Below are 17,053 nucleotides of genomic sequence, written 5' to 3'. Positions count from 1 at the left end.
GTCATCTATATGGAAAACACGATGATTGTAAGAGAAAGGCCTGGAATTTAAACAAAAGATTAACCAATGCTCATCTTGAACATGTTTTTTTACGCCATGCCTGAATTAGTCACTCCAACAAAGTAAGACAGTCTGACTTTGTCATCCAACAAAGGAATGGTTTAAAACTTTCAGTGTTTTGCAGACATTTTGCAGGTTTATGTCCTAGTTTAACTGACAGCATTGATGCAGGACGAGTCCATTAAAGGTTTCATGTTTCTTTTCATTATACGTATAAAACAAACAGCTGAGCAGTAGAGTTCAGTTCAATGATTTATCATCGCTTTATCATAAGTGGTTAATTATATACCCTATTTTCAAAATATTGAGCAGTTTCCTGGATTTCAAAAACGCTGAGGCTTCAAAACAAGAAGGTAAATAAAGTGGAGAGCAGAAGCCATTTATTAAAATTTTATTTTAGTTGATTTTTTTTCTGTTATGATACAAAAGAGGCAAGGTTTTTTTTCCACCAGCATTCATCATGTGTTCAACCTCAACTGTTGAGACAACAGAGCAGAAGAACCTCAGAACAGACATGAGCAAACAAGCAGCCATGTTGTCCATCTGTCTGCCACTACAGTCATTAGTTTTTTTTTTTTTATCCCCAGAAGTCGGCGCTCTCCATGCTGGACTTGATGGTGATTTGGTTCTCCCGTCTGGATTTGGTCACCAGGTTGGCCTCTCCCTTCTGCAGACGTCTCCTCTGCGCCGCCTTCTGCTGCTTGCCGAGTTGCCTCCGCACCTTCTGACGGACCACGTCCTGCAGCACAAACAACGGCAGCAGCAGGTGACTGCAGACGAGCGTCTCCTCGGTCCAGACACAACATTACTCAGACAGGTTGCCCTGTTACGAGTGCTATTTATTTACAAACTGTTGCACTGTGTGAAAGCTCCTCAGCGTCACCTACAGGACACTGCAGTGAAACAATCATCTGAACGGCAGTTTATTTGGCGTTGTTCAACTTGTTGGAAGCCATTCCTCACTCCAGTTTAATGGCCAAGTTTAAAAAGAGCTGTTCTTTATGTTTAGGTGGTATTCATAAACATTTTAAAGTAGAGAGGAAGGCACTCCAGCAGTCGACTGCTGAATGAAAATAAATATTTGTTTGTTTCATCATTTTTGATTGCAATACAGAATAAGCTGTGAGATAACAGATAATGAATCTGAATAAAGAAGCCAAAGGCTTGAGGAACGTATACGTCTGTTTCGAGGTCTGTATCACAGTAAAGCAGACACAGAGCCTTGACTCACTGGAGGGATTGTGGAGCAGCTCCCGACACTTCCCACTGTGGCTTCACTGTCGGTCCTCCTCCTCCTGTGTTCTGCAATCTGTAGGAGACTGTCCGAGTCCCTGCGGGGATAAAACAACAGCGGCTGTCAGCTTATTGTTCCTGGATTTCTAACGTTGCCAGGCGACATGGATCCAGCAGGAACCTTTCTGCAGGTTTACCTGAAAGGTTTGAACTCCTTGTTGGAGGCAGAAAGGTCTGTCAGCTCTGGACAATCATCCTCTGCTTCTTTCACCTCTTCCTCTAAAAGCTTTTCTGTTTCTTCATCGCCTCGTGTTGCAGACGTCTCGGTCTCTTCTTTCTGTTTCTCATCCTCTTCTGCTTCCTGCTTGTGAGATTCTGCATGTGTGACTTTCAATCCTTCCAGCTCTCGTATCGCAGAATCATATTCCTCCATGTCCAAGCTCTCCTCTTCATGGTGTGCTCGCTCTTCAACACTCTCTTCTTCTTCTTCTTCTTCTTCTTCTTCTTCTTCTTCTTCTTCTTCTTCCTCGTCATCATCATCATCTTCAGGTCCAGCAGGGTCCAGCAAAGCACCATCTCTCTCCAGGTCTTTGGTGAAACCACTGGCTGAGACTTCAACGTCCAGAGAATAAGACCTCCTGCAGAAAAATACAGAGAAGAGAGATCAAGTATTAAAGTCTGCTTTCAAACGAAGTACAAGCAGAAATATTCTCTTTATGCACGGGAGAAAAACTGTTACCTGATGTCTTTAAAGGTAGGGAAGAGCTCGCTCTCATAGTTAAATCTCTTTGCAAAGAAATCTCGGATACATTTGACATCTCGATCAAAGTACCTGCGAACAGAAATGACAAGTAAACAAAATGCGCAGCAACTAATTATGGCACGATTTTGAGCTCGATGGCCGAGAGACCCACCATTCAGCATTGGGGTGTGACGTGGAAACCATTTGAGGGAAGTCAATCATGGTGATGTGGTCCTGGTCATCCAGCATCAGGTTGAACTCATTGAAGTCTCCATGAATCAGGCCATTATTCGCCAGTTTGACGATAAGCTCCATGAACTCACTGTACAGGGCTGATGGATCCTGCAGCTCATGCACCTGACACCTGAAGGAGAGGCAGAATGTGATGATGGAATTATCATAACTTTATTCAAAGCAAGATAAAGAAGATTGGCTTGTTGACATACAGTGGATATCCATTGATGAGCTCCATCACTACAGCGTGTCTGTTGTAGTCCACAGGTTTGGGAACAGGAAAGCCTCGATCATACAGGGCCTGCAACAAATGAAAAGATAAATAAAAAAAATTGCACAACATAACAAAATTGCACACCAAGTGTAGTGCTAGGGATGTTTTTTTTTATGTTTTACACACAAAAACACCATAAGCTTCCCCTAACTTGTTCATACCTTCATGTAGGCAAACTCTTTCATGGCAGAGAGGCGGGAGAGGTAGAGCCAGGACATGTTCCTTCTGTGTTTGTGATAATCTCTCTTGTTTTTTAGGTTCCTGAAGGAGGTACGGCCAAGTCGGTGCAGCTTCAGAGCGTACTGCTCTCCATTTGGACTTGCCACAATGTAAATATCTACCCACGGAAGACAAATTAAAAATTTGTTTCAAGTGAGATAATGTGACAAACAATTCTCTTGCATTTGTTTGAATTTCAGAGCATTATCTAGATGGGAAAGCCTGAAGTACAAGTCAGAAAAAAATCTCATCTTGAAAAAACATATACTACTTTGTAACAAAGAAGGTATGATTGTTCTCTAATTTATAAGAGTCGGATTAATTTACATTCATTACAAATGATATAGCATCCACTGAGCTTTACTGTAAAAAATATAATTCAATATCTTTACTGATTTGAACTAAACCAGTTGGGTAAAACAAACAAACATCATTCATACATACAGTGCATCTAAAATTACAAATACCTTACATTTTAAATAATTCTTACCTGATTCTTTGCCAACACCCATTTGATTGCCGACTGACAATATCACTTCCCTGGAGCACAACGTCTTCAGCGCCAAGTAGTCATATCCGCCGTAGTTCAGTCTGTAGCCCTGCACAGCTGAAATCAGCAAACACAACATTAGAAAAATGTTCACCTCTATATGTCATCCACTTTTAGAACATTTGTAGTATTTCCCAGGTTTTTCTTACTCTTCGAGCGCTCATAGACTACAAGTTTGTGTTTCACAAGCTCTCTGAGGATCTTGTTGCAGCCGCCATGTTTGAGGCTTGCAATGGATGACAAGAGACTGACAGGAACAATCTCGTGGTTCTTCATCCCCATCTCAACCTGTGTGGGAAGAAATGATAGAGGTGACAGAGGAAAATAGCAGTGTAGAACCATTAATGTGCAAAAATTCCCTCCTGCACAAATACATCTCTGTATGTTACAACTCAACTCAATACAGATGAGTGTAACTCCACTTTAAGGGGGATCATTTGGATTTTTTCTGAGATAATAAAAACATGAACCAAAAATTGTGTGTGTGTGCGTTTTTCAACACTATGGCTTGAAATTTGTTGATGTATGGAGGTGTGATTGTCTCTTCTTGTAAGCTCTGTAACAACTTTTGATAAGGATCCACAATCAGGATCATGAGGAATATTCCGGAGAGTAAAGAAAAACTATTCGTCCAATGCATTTAGATGCATGTCAACACAGAAATAATGAGACAGAACACAAAACATAACAGTCATCATAAACAGCCTATTACTACACCCAAAACGTGATTTTAGAGTTTAAAACATGGCTCGATTGTTTAACGTTTTAAGCACACAACAGGCATTTGTCTTATTAAACTATAAATGGATTGTTGAAGGGGTATTTTGTTGAAAATTATAAATACGTAAGCAAATGTAAAAAAGAGACATGATCCAAGTTAACCACCGAAACCGCGAAATATTATTCACCAGCTGGTTGTCAGCTTTTAGCAGAAAAAAAATACTTTGTACAATTACGCTATTATTACATGATAAATGAAGAGAAGCTACCTGAGAACACCGTAACATGCTAGTACATAAACTGCCAGTTTAAGTTTCTTACCGCTGTGAGAACTCGAAAATCATCTCGAGATAAATATCTCAACACTACGACGTTCAGCTTCCCCATATCACCACAACTTAACAAACAGCGAAGCTGTAAAAACTGTTTTAGCTGAGACTTCGAGATAGCACTTTAGTAAACACATGTGCAAGGCGGAAGCTGAAGGGAAGCGAAGCACGCCTGTTCCGGTTTACGTCAATACGTCATCATACGTAATCAGTGACGATGCGTATGAAGCAATCCTGTGAGCTATTAATCACTTGTTTAAAGTTTATATTCCATACAGTCAACTCTATATACTCCTGGTAATTTCATTGTTGTTATATACGCATCTGTTGGATCGGAAATGCAGAAATATGCTTTAAAACTCAACTAAGGGTAAAACTAAGATAATACCAACTTTCTATTTGTATTTGAATTCTATAATATTTTTGCAATTGATATACACATTGCACAACCCACAGATATAGATAAACACTGTATATGTATTGTATAAATTATATAAATCTATGGTACAATCAATGTGACGTTGCGGCTCCGTGCATTGAGCAGAAGGTGGCGCTGTGGTTACATAAAGAGTGAGGGAGAAGAACCGACTTCCGGCCCAATTCCGTATTACTATGGCGGCGCCCTACGCTCTGCAGATAGGCGCTATTAGAAGTTTCAACCAGAGCAGATCGTGTATCGTTAAGGTAAGTGCTATTTTTATTTTATGCATAAAGCATGTCAGTCTGTAATAATAACCACATGAAAGCCGGTGTTGTTACGTTTGCAGCTTTAAAAGAAAATGAATTTATGAGCGACAGCACTTGGTGTTTTGGTCAGGAGCAGGGGCGTCGCTACGGGATAGGCAACACCATGGGCAACACAGACGTTTGCCCCGAGGGGCGGCTGACATCAGTGAATTTCTATGGACTTTATGCACAACTTCACCACTTCCTGAACTTCAGGAGGCTCCTTGTTTCCTGTCTTTCATGATAAGATGAGCTGATTAATCCAGGTGTCGCTGACCTCTGTAACAACAACAGTAATGGCCAGACACACCTGCATTAATCAGCTCGTCCTGTCATAAAGACAGGAAACAAGGAGCCTCCAGGAAGTTCAGGAAGTGGTTGAGTTGTGCATAGAGCCCAATGACAAATTAAAGGCGCTACACTTGACGCTGCAACGACAGCATGTCGAAAATCCCCCGCATGGGGCCCCTTTCCGAGTACTCACTAGTTAGTTTCTAGTAGGGGGCCCCGACATACGGCGGATATCAGCGACACAACTTGAAACTTTAAAACTGATACATTGTTGCAAACTCCTCACTTAGGAACGTTCTAAATGACGTCATCTTCTAATTTGTATAGAGGCTCATTTGCATATCTAGGTCAAATCAGGTGATGACGTCATTTAAAACGATACATTGTTGCAAACTCCTCAGTCAGGAGCGTTCTAAATGACATTTTCATACAGAAAGAAGGAATCATTGGTGCAAAGTGAGTCACGTGAAGTGTCAGAGCTACAGCTATATATCCAAAGGCAGCTTTTAAATGGAAGTACACATCTATTGTCATACATCTATTGTGTTTTATTATTCTTTTGCAAATGTATAAATGCTATCTACAGGTACACATCAAATTTGATTGGTGCCTTGTCTCATGTTATCACACAGCGACATTTGAATAATTTAGATTGATTTGAATTGATTGAAAGTCCTTTATTTGTCCCATAGGGGGAAAATGCAGTGTTCCAGCAGCACAGAGAAAAGAAATATAAATGGAATAGAAATGTGAAATTTACGAAGCCCAACCATACATAGAAAAATTTAATATAATTGTAATATAAATTTAGGATAGATATAATTATATAACAGATATAAACTAACAGATATAAATTAAATAGAATTTACATATACATCTAAGACAGATACAATAAAATAAATAACAGATATACAGTAACAGATATAAATTAAATATAATTTAAATATACTTTTAAGACAGGCACATATGTACACTATAGTAATAATAACAGTTATAAATGAAATATAATTTAAATATACAGTTAAGACAGACACATATGTACAATATAATAGAAAAATGTGAGAAACACAAAAAATATACACAGGCGTTTCACAGAGCTGAATGGATGATGGAGGATGATGATGGATGATTGCACCCCCAACCCATCCCATCACTCTCTAGCAGACTGTAACAATGGGTTTTTTTTTCCATTGATTGTTGCACTATTTTAGCCCGCCCCTTTCCTTTTTGATTGACAGGTAAGTGAGAGGTTTGCAGACATGTTTGATTCCTCGAGGTTCCATAGCAGCCGCACACCAGACAAATTTACACTCAGTGCATGAGACTTGAGAGCCCTTTGAGTTTGCATGGGGCTGACTTGACTGTAAGCCCTTGAATCAACATGCAGTCAGTGTTGTCAAACACACAAAATGAAGCAGATATATCCCTCAGGACACGTTAAGAAGAAAAAAAAAAATCCAGAAGAGGATGAAAAGAAAAAAACATGATAGTTGTAAGTGAGAATGTGTAAGCTATGTGTGTTACATTATAAAAAAAAGGTAGTCCCAGTTAGTCCAAGGGACTTTGTCCCAAACTCCCAGTCATCCACCACCAAGCACCAGAAAAGTTAGCTTAGTCCTTGTAAAGTGAATTCAACCATTTTCTTCAAAACACATTAATAAAGTGTGTGTATAATCATTCACATTGTTTGACAGCGTGGTTAACAACACACTTCTATGGTAAAACAAACTTAGAGCACATATTTACCTCTGCCAACGGAGGTAATGTAATCATCATGGTTTGTTTGTCCGTCTGTCTGTTAACAACATAACTTCCAAACTATGGCGTGGATTATGACCAAATTTTCACCGTTATTAATTATAATATTTCTTTGCTGATCCTTCGTCCTGATTCATTCATCATAATTCTGGGCCTGATAGGCCCCATAGTCCCTCATGGGCCTACGGCCCCCAGGGGGTCTAGAAACACCCCTGGTCATGTTTGTTAGCTAACTATGAGCTCAGGATGTACAGAAAAATACATAATTACATTTCTACACGGATGGAATGTCCATTAACTCTAATAAGAATCCATTATTTGCGCAGTGCCATTGGTAGATGGAACACATCATCCAAAAGCTCCAGAAACATAGATTGTGGATGCATAGAGAGCTGTAGTGCCCTCCTCCTTTATGGAGCTTTATTTCAGGAAAATATTATCATTGATACAGACAAGTATATATTAGGTTCCGATTAAAATTCAGCCCTGAATCTCATAGATACACTGTTCAGGATGGACCTCAGTTCGGACTCTAACCTCCTCCCTGAGGAGACCACCTGCAGAGAATCCATCTCCACCCCCTCATCTCTGGTCCTCCTCATTAGTTGGTTGAGCCTGTTGTTGTTGTTGTCAGTTGCCCTCAGCCTGCTGCCCCAGCATGCAGCAGCGTGGTGGATGGCACATGCCACTGCTTACTCACAGAAGACCTTTAGCATAGTGTGACAGATGTTGACGGACCTTAGGAAAAAGTGATGCTGTGGCTTTTTCGGGGGTTTCTAGCCCAGCACAGTTTGATCATGCAAATAAAACTGATGATTGATTTTCATTCTTTCCAGATGCAGTCCTCTTTTACCCAATCAGTGACTGTTGATCATTCATATGCGCTCCATCCGGAGGCCTGGATTCCCACATTATTGGATATTGAACATCGATATGCACGTCCACCAAACGTCTCTGAAGGGACTACAGACTGTTCTGACACAGATCCTCCCACAGAGTCGCCCAATACCCCAACAGTTACTGCAGAGTCTCTTCTGTCGCCCTCAACTACAATCTCAGAACCTCCCAGGTCCCCTTCTCCTTCACATACAGAAAAGGCCTCTCTTACATACCAGAATGCAACAACTGTGAAACGTAAAACTTCCCGTGTGAACTGTCCTCACTGCTCCATTGAGCTCCTCAAGCGGAATTTAGTTTTACATATTCAGAGAAAACATGGGGGGCCAAAAGACATCACAGCGGCACATCACCTGAAAAGTGTTCTTGTTGATAAAAGTCGCGGGCTGTACGCCGTCAGGAAAACCTCTTGTGGTTTCAGTGTCCCGGTACATGTGCAACGAAAAACCTGGGGCCTTCAGCATGTAACAAAATGTGAGATGGAGGCATGTGGGCAGTATCACCTGCTTGCCCTGCAGAGTGGCCTTTCTCACAGCTTGTGTGATCATATTCGCTCTATTGATTATTGCAATATGATCGCAGCCGAGGAACAGCTCCAACACAAAGTGCTTGAGGAAATGCTGGAAGAAAATATTTTTGATGAGCCTGTGGCAGCTGTTTGCAGAAAGAGGCAAAGTGAAGCCGAGGAGGCTCATCTGCCATTCTCTGTGTTGGTGGATCTTGGTAATTCACAAAATAAAATATGCCTCTCAATTAATGAGGCAAAATTAGATCGCTATAACTCATTAGGTAGAGTCATAGTGACCTACAACATTGAAAAAAAGTCGTGGCATTGCCCCTGTGCCAAGTCATGTACATCTTGCCCTCACAAAGACATTGCCATGTGGCATCTTTTTCAAACTCACAGAGAACTCTTTCTGACTGCACCGCCAACCGCAGCGTCAGCAGTGACTGCTCCCTGCCTTGACCATCTCCACACTGCAGAGATGGAACGATCTGTTAGGTATATCTATGAGAACAAAACAATACCTGCTGATCTTCCTGAGAGTGTCACGGCTCCAAGAGCGTTGACGGACTACCCTCATCAGCTGATTCCGGCAGAAACCGCATGCAAGCTGTGTCCGGGAAGTCCAGAACTCGGGGAGGCCATCCAAATCACGGACAGTGCCAAAATCGTTGGCATGGATGGTGTAATCCCAAGTAAGTGGTAAGTGGTGGAGGATCTGTTTGACTGTCTGGCTCATTTCAGGTCTTAATGTTTACATTTTTTGCCCCATTTCAGATATCGCAACTTACAATCGAAGGTGTACGGAGTGCAGGATGGTGTACCGGTACCAGGAGTGGACGGATGGTCTGCATAATTTCAATGACAGGGTCATCCTTACTCTGCAGCTTTGCTTGTACCTGAGGGATAATCTGCAGGTATGTTTACACTGTGTCATACCAAATACGTGGAGTTGTCCCTTGTGTTGCCTGCAATATATATGCTTTTTTCAGTTTATACTATAAATTGACACATTTTTCATTTGTTGTTTTAATGCACTTTGAGGTACAATGATTGAATTTGTACAGTGTCATAGAGAAGTTCAATTGTCATTGAACTGTTTTGTAGAATTCCAAATGTTTATATTTCCTCCTCTGTTTCTATGATAGAATCATGTCTCTGTCTCTCAAGTCATCAACTCTCTGGAATCTTTGTTCAAAAAGACATTTCCCTCACCCGACCCCATTCTTGAAGGGTACTGCCAGTTTGAAGCACTTTGTAAAACAGGGTACAAATACTCCTGTATTAACTTCGGCTTTTATCGTCCTGCTGTGACGGACCACCACAGAACAGGAGAATCCTCCTTCGAGGGTATGACTCCTTTTTAGTTCCAGAGATATAACTAGCATGTAAATGCAAATTTGATAGAAATAATTTATTCCTATTGTATTGGTCGCCCTAAAGGAATTTTATTTAGCTTCTCTTGTATTTGGGACTTTCAGTGAGTGAAGAACAACAACCAAATGATGAATATAATGAAAAAAACACTGAAGAATCTGTTCATCTTCATATGATCAGCAGAGGATTTTCAGAAGGTGAATATTTCAAAACACAGTATGGCAGTATGTGCTCCTCACAGTGAGATTTATTTCAGTGCTTGTGGTTTTCATGAAGACTCTTCACACAACCCTTTTATTGTTCACCCGCATTACGAGAACTGGGCCACCTGGAGTGGAAGGGAGACTCTCAGGAGCAGCACGGAGTTACAGAAAGAGCCACAGCAGCCGTACCCTGCCCACTCAGGGCTTGCAGAATGCACAAAGGAGCACTTGGTAAATGAGCTGCTGAACCAGAAGGTAAGATCACTCAATAGATTGTTTCTTATTTTAGACTGAATAAAATTGCACATAAACATTTAATCAAGTTGCGTAGGGAATGCATTTGTCACAATTCACATGTTATACTAAACTCCTCTACCCTCACCAAAGAAAACCAGTGACCATTTAATTAAAATCTTTATTTTTTTTTCAACTAAATAAATGTTTTCCAAAGCGTTCTCCATCCATGTGTATTTGATGTGCTTTATATGTCCTTGTACAGGTAGCCACTCTCCGAAAGCTCTGTAAATCCTGCAATGTGGACACTAAGGGGTCTCGTATGGATCTCATTAACCGGCTGAGGGAGGAGATGAAGAGCAGGCCGGTCTTTGATCAGGCTTTTCAATCAGTTTCGTAAAGTTGTTTTCTAAAAAGTATATTTAAAAGATATGGACATGTTTAACAATGAAGGGATGAATCAGAAAGTAAAATGCATCTCCTGTCTCAGGACCTGCTGCAGTAACTCTTGTTTGGAGACACCGATGGCCTCCCCACCCTGAAGACTCCATTCTGCTTGAAGCAGGACTTGAGTCTGTGACCTGCTGTCCCAGGCTGTGGATCAAGCACTTTGTGGAGCGCTGTTCTGCTGGTGTCACTTCTGCTGGTACCATGAGAACATTGTTATACACCAGGAATCTATTTTTATAGTGCTTCTTCTACTTATTAATTGATTTGCCTGCTCCTCATCTGCACTTTGCATCTATTTTAAGCAAAAGTGACCATTTTATTTATTCTTTGGTGCGGTTTAACTGCCAGAACATGTGTTTTTTGTATGTGTGGGAATGTGAGACAACACTGCCTTAAAAGGAAAATAGATTTTTTTTAAGTTCATATTTATTTATTTATTTATTTGTTTGTTTTGGGGGGGGGTACATAAACACTGTGTATGTATCTGAATTGGTAAATAGGTGCTTCTTTATTTGTGATGATTTTAACAGAATATTTGTATTGACCATCACTGAGAAGATATTTTTGGAGCATGTTTACCTTGAATACATATAGAAATAGACTCAAAGCAGACTTTGCGTGTCTTCTATATTCTTATGGGATGCATGTATTTATAAATATATATTTTTTGTTTCAGATGAAGGTTGATGGTTCAAATAAAGAAAGTGTTTCAAATTTTCAAAACTCAGGAAAAACTACCTAAACTAGTTTGACTGAAATGAATCTCTGTTTCCCTGCTGTATTGCTTGATTATGTATTCTCAGCTCCTCAAATCTGATCAAAAATCGATAAGTATTTAGAATTTTCCTATCAGTCCTGAAGGGTAAACAAAGCAAAAGCGCTGGAGTTATTTCTGCTAATTATGTGTAAAGACAGGGTGCACCCTGGACAGGTCACCATTCCATCACAGGGCAAACGCCATACTCGCCTGTATGGACTATTTGACAGTATATATGTTGTGGGAGCAGCACACAGCCTTTCTGTCAGTCACAGAACACCCTGGAGTCAACACACACTGCCAGACAATCTCCTGCTCACTGCGATCTCGTTTGGAAAGTTGACTGAGCCGATAGAAAAAGCTGGGAAGTGTCCCAAAGTCATTTTAAGCTGCAGGGACCCCTCAGAGAAAGCTGAATGTGTGGGAGCAACGTGGCTTTGAGGAAACGCCAGATTCAAGTTTCACAGTAAATTAACAATTTCTACATGGCGGAGCTTCCAGTTTAATACTATTTAAATGTTTTGCAGATACTTTTTTATGCAATGCAGAGCATCTCTGATAGGAGAGAAACAAATCGCTCTTGAATTATTTTAACCGTAAATGTATGAATTTAGAGATGAAGCCAAAATGAACAGGTGGCGTCACAAAGAGAACTCTGTGTTGTAAAATACAATTGAGAATCTTACAGTAAAAATGACGTGCTTGTTTATGCCTATTCTTCCTTCATTTCATCTTCATCTTGGCAGAGAGAAGAGGATGAGGAAAAAGTGTGGATTCAGAATTGCACTCATTTTCCCACCTAAAGAAACCAGTGAATGATGGCGCATATTCCAGACCAGAGGCCTGGTCAACGCCAAAGCAGAAATGGGCATAGAATAAAGTAAAGAGTAATATTGAATAAAAATGAAAGGTAATCTAAAACATAATGTTCTGAAGTGATTGAAAGTGTTCAGTTGTTCCTCATCCCAACTCTAGATGACGCTGTGACTCTGTCGTCCACTGAATCTGCAGCTGCTGCCTTTTGTCTCCTGCACTTTGTTACTCTTTGTACATCAGGGAGGATATTTGTTCATTTTATTAAAAACAGTTTCCAACAGTGTCTTTGAAGAAGGACAAGGAGGAGAACATGAACTGCAGAGGTTCTCAAAATTCACATTTTGACTTTTGTACTTCACAGTAATGCAAAGGATACTGGAACATTTAAAAGATCATTTCTGGTATATACATCCTTTCATTGGTAAAAGTGTGGAAAACATATTTATTTATATCCCACTTCCTTATATAAAGATGGTTTTGTTCTGTGTCTTAATTCTGAGTGGTCTCCTTGTAGAAGCAGCTGCTTGGCCTCTGGGAACGCTTCAGTGTCTTTTCATCATGCACATCTTTGTCTCTTCAGCTCAAATTTATTTTTGCTCTAATTTTTTTTTTTTTTTTTTTTTGCTGGAAGCCAATTTGAAGCACATGATAACTGTTTAACTTGATCAGATACCAGTATTGTGAAGGCCACAGGGATGTTTTGATAAACTGAGTTTTCTTCTGGACAGATATGTTATTGATTTCTTTATGGATTGATTAATTGATTGATAAATAAATTAATTGGTTTGGCAGGCTTAGTGTGTTATCCACTGATGAGTATCATTTGATTTCTGGCTGTCAGGAATTGCGATGTCTCCAGGCAGAAAGCCTCTGACAGACAGGCACAGTCTTGTGTTGGACTGACTTTCACCAGTTGCTCACAAACACAACCTGAGTGTCTGGTGTGTGAAGGTGTGTGAAGGTGTGTGATGGTGCCGCTGCCAGCTCAGAGGCAGAGTGCTGCCCCGCCTGTGTGTGGAATCATCTCGAACGTGGTTCAACGGCCATTCCTGCATGCGCGTGCCCGCGAGCGGACACACACTCAAACAGTGAGATAGTGTCTTCTTTCCAGATGTGGTGAGGGAACTTTTTCTTTTTTTTTTTTTTTTTTTGGCCACGCTTCCACACAAAGCAGCTCTCTTCTCAGTCCTCGTCTTTTCCCCCTCTTACTCTTTTCCCTTCCCCTCAGTCGTGCAGCGTTTAACACACCTCTCTGAGAAGTGGCCAGAGTGTCTTTTGTCAGATCCGTCTGCACCTTGTGTGTTTTTGGGAGCACTCATGGGCGCTCGCAGGTCCTCAGATGTATTGTTTGAAACGTGATGACCCTATCCAAATTCTGTATATAAGGGGGGGGGGGTTTGAATATTGTCAATGGACCTGAGGTGAATCGTGATCCTTTGATTAGAAATTAATGAGTCCCTCGTTACTGTAAGATGAAAGCCAGAGCTCTCTCTAGGTCAAACTGATGAAAGGACCACTGCAGCAGTGAAGTGAAGAGATCTCCACATTCAATACACACGTAGTGTATCAAAGCTATCAGCCCTTCCCCCCATTATCACGTTCACGCCAAGAAAAACACTGGTTATGGTGTTTAAATAATGTATGAGCGCTTAAAGGTGGCGGCTCGTCTACCTTATCTGTTGTTGACCCCCCCCCCCCCCCCCCCCCCCCCCCCCCCAACATTTACCGCATGGATTTTATGGATTTGAGCATAATCACAAATCTACAACAAAGAAAACTCGACACAAAGCAAACGAAATTACAGAAAAATGTTGCTGTCATAATATTTGCTTCTGTATATGAGCGACAGATCTCGGATCAGTGTTTCCAGAGAGCCTGTGTATTTGAAGAGTTGTTTGTGTGTGTGTGTGTGTGTGTGTGTGTGTGTGTGTGTGTGTGTGTGTGTTCTCCCGAGGTGTTTGAATTTCCCTTCGCTGTGTTTCTACGGAGTAAACACTGGAACATGGAGTTGCCCTCATCTGCCCACAGAGGATGTCTGCTCCTAACACACACACACACACACACACACACACACACACACACACACACACACACACACACACACACACACACACACACACACACACACACACACACACGTGCAGTGTTAGGCCGTTAAATTGCTTTCCCGTTGTTTTCCAGCTTTAAGCTTCAGGGAGAGAATGCTAAATTGAGGCTGGAATTGAAGGAGCTTAGGTAAGTCTCCAACAACAAGTGTGGGCTTTGTTCCCGGGTTATCATCGCTGTGCCTTTAGCCAGCTGCTGTGTGTTTGGAAGCATCAAATTTGATTAGATTAGAGGACAGAAGAGGAGATCTACTTTCTCTGGCTGCTCTGCTGCCAGTCTCCCAAACAGTAATCTGCTCTCAGGTGCTGCTATACAAGCTTCTGGTAAACGAGGGGCCGAAACAGGAATATGAGGAGACCAAAAACCTGCTGCACATATGTGAAATAGTGCCTGTTGTCAGTTTTATTATGCAGAAAAAACCTTGTTAGAACATAAACAAATAGAAGGCTGAATCCATATTGTATATTTCACAGTGGTTTTTGTATCTGAAATGGTCTGATTGCTACAAACTGCCTGCATGTGATTTCAACCATGTGATTTGTGCACATTGGACACATAGACAAAAATTCAGTGAAATAGCCTGTAACAGAAATCCTGGTTAACATTTAATAAAGGCTTATTATTGCCTTTGGAAAAGACACATTTGTTTTTTGTTGGCTGCTCTTGTTGATTCGCAGTAGCTATGTGCTGGCTGGATCCGTCAGCCTCACTCTCAACTGGCTGGGTTAAATTGTGCCTCACTCCCAGGTTGGCACTGCACAGAAATAATGAGGTATTGGGAGGGAAGGTTTGCATACAGATAAAGAACAGTCTACTCAGAGCCACACCCAGTGTTGGTGTTTCAGTTACTGTTGTGTTGTTTTTTTCCAGGAGGTGTCTGTAATAAAGCTACTTTCAAATGTGATTTATTGTTGTCAGATTAACCATGTGCAGTGAGGCTTGTATATTTCCTTATTTAAAGCAAGTTTGGGCATCCTTTTAAGCTTTAATTGAGACGTGCTGCATCACACATAATGCTCGTGGCCACAGTCCCTTTTTGGTTTGAATTTAAAGTCCTACTGAGAAACACATTGTGGGACATTTGTTGGCCAAGACAGCCAGACAGCTAATGGAGAATTTAAAAAAGCCTCAGCCAAGAAATACTCCCAACAGAATTTGCTATAAAATCGCATAAAAAACAAACAAACAATGATTTAAAATATTTTGCATTGTGGATATTATGGAAATTGAGTGTTTTTTTTAGGAAATTGTAATCACAATTATCATTTCGAGCCAGACTGGCTTTCTTCTTCTAGATCCAGGACGAACTTATTACATCTAGACAGTGATGAGAGTGTCCATCATTTCCTCTGATTCTCAACAAAACAGCAAATAAATGTATTTTCCTCTCACTTTGTGGTTATGAGAAATGATCAGTGGTTGCAATGGATGGAAACACTCCTTGTTGCACAGGCTCGAGCGCGTGTGTGTGTGTGTTTGTGTTTGTGTGTGTGAGTATGAGTGATGTGACGTTGGTTTGTTGGCAGATAATAACATGCCACAGTGATCGAGAATCCAGCTAACTAACAGCAGATGATCTCCTTCGACACACACACACACACACACACACACACACACACACACACACACACACACACACACACACACACAAACCGTGCTCGTCAGGCTCTGGTAATAGGATCACAGAGGGATTGGTCCCACATCAGTCAAAGCGTAGGTGAGAATATGTACTCTCGCACAAAGCTACAGCCGTATCATCTTGAGGCTGAACACGACTGTGTATCACCGGTACCGGAAAGCTGCCATTTCTGTCAGACACACACGATGGGTCAGGCCATCAGATAACAAGCGACACGTTGCCGCTGCATTTTTGTGCGAATGTTTCTGAACATGTGCGCATTTCTGTGCATCTGCATGTTTAGTTTAATAGCATTAACTCCCGCAAGCGTGAAATGAGACGGTCTGCCACTATCTGTCTTTGAGAGCAGGGCCGAGAGAGCAGTCGCTGGAATTAGATGATGGATCATGCAGGCTTTCAGTCAGATGAGCCTGTTAGCGTTCAGTGCAGAAGCACCTCAGAATGAACCACAGGGAGAGCACTCTGTATGGGACCGGCTTCATTCTGTCTGATTGCATGTTATTTTCATAGGAAAAGTGTGGAAATAAGTAGTTCTGACTGCTGCACAAGAGTTTGACCATCTCATCTTAAATCTCGGGTTCACCGCTTCAGCCTTTGAGAAGTCAAATAATCAAATGCATGTCAGTGTTTGTGTTTTTCCCTCACAGTGAGAGAACAGGCTGCGTTCTGTAACAATTATTGAACTTTCTACACTTTGGTAAATACAAAAAAAGCAATGTTGGAAGAAAGGCGATCCGGGTGCCAGTCATCAATACGATTACGACGTACAAAACCTCAAACGCGTTGTCTGAACCCGACCGGCAGGCCAGTGGACACAACGGCTGTGATAACTGGCAGAGACGACAGGAGTCCACAAAGTCATCACAGAAATTGCTCAGTGTTGCTTTTTTGTCCTTCAGTTTTTCAAATGAAACACTTGTTTTGTCGTGTACT

General features: G+C 41.2%; 2 protein-coding genes across 5 annotated transcripts; one reads left to right on the top strand and one right to left on the bottom strand.

The window, feature by feature from the left end:
• Positions 1-598: 598 nt before the first annotated feature.
• riok2 (RIO kinase 2 (yeast)) lies at positions 599-4,511 on the bottom strand. Its single transcript, XM_030105655.1, has 10 exons — positions 4,354-4,511; positions 3,462-3,600; positions 3,253-3,369; positions 2,705-2,880; positions 2,482-2,570; positions 2,208-2,399; positions 2,033-2,125; positions 1,491-1,931; positions 1,292-1,391; positions 599-799 (listed from the first exon to the last, which is right to left on the bottom strand). The coding sequence occupies exons 1-10, from the start codon at positions 4,417-4,419 to the stop codon at positions 638-640; spliced, it is 1,575 nt and encodes a 524-aa protein (XP_029961515.1). The 5' UTR covers positions 4,420-4,511; the 3' UTR covers positions 599-637.
• Positions 4,512-4,958: 447 nt separating this feature from the next.
• On the top strand, positions 4,959-12,967 carry LOC115398815 (uncharacterized). 4 transcript variants are annotated; one of them, XM_030105777.1, is made up of 8 exons: positions 4,959-5,045; positions 7,973-9,240; positions 9,316-9,455; positions 9,687-9,888; positions 10,020-10,112; positions 10,192-10,373; positions 10,618-10,743; positions 10,843-12,967. In XM_030105777.1, the coding sequence occupies exons 3-8, from the start codon at positions 9,354-9,356 to the stop codon at positions 10,855-10,857; spliced, it is 720 nt and encodes a 239-aa protein (XP_029961637.1). In that variant the 5' UTR covers positions 4,959-5,045; positions 7,973-9,240; positions 9,316-9,353; the 3' UTR covers positions 10,858-12,967. The 4 variants fall into 4 exon arrangements, 2 of the variants coding, with proteins under 2 accessions (XP_029961637.1, XP_029961636.1); XR_003932604.1 differs by having other exon boundaries at positions 4,965-5,045; XM_030105776.1 differs by having other exon boundaries at positions 4,965-5,045; positions 7,973-9,233.
• Positions 12,968-17,053: the final 4,086 nt, after the last annotated feature.

Source organism: Salarias fasciatus, chromosome 12, assembly GCF_902148845.1.
Source record: "Salarias fasciatus chromosome 12, fSalaFa1.1, whole genome shotgun sequence".
NCBI lineage: Eukaryota > Metazoa > Chordata > Actinopteri > Blenniiformes > Blenniidae > Salarias > Salarias fasciatus.
The sequence above is the reverse complement of the archived record's forward strand: the minus strand, read 5'-3'. Positions and strand labels throughout refer to the sequence as shown.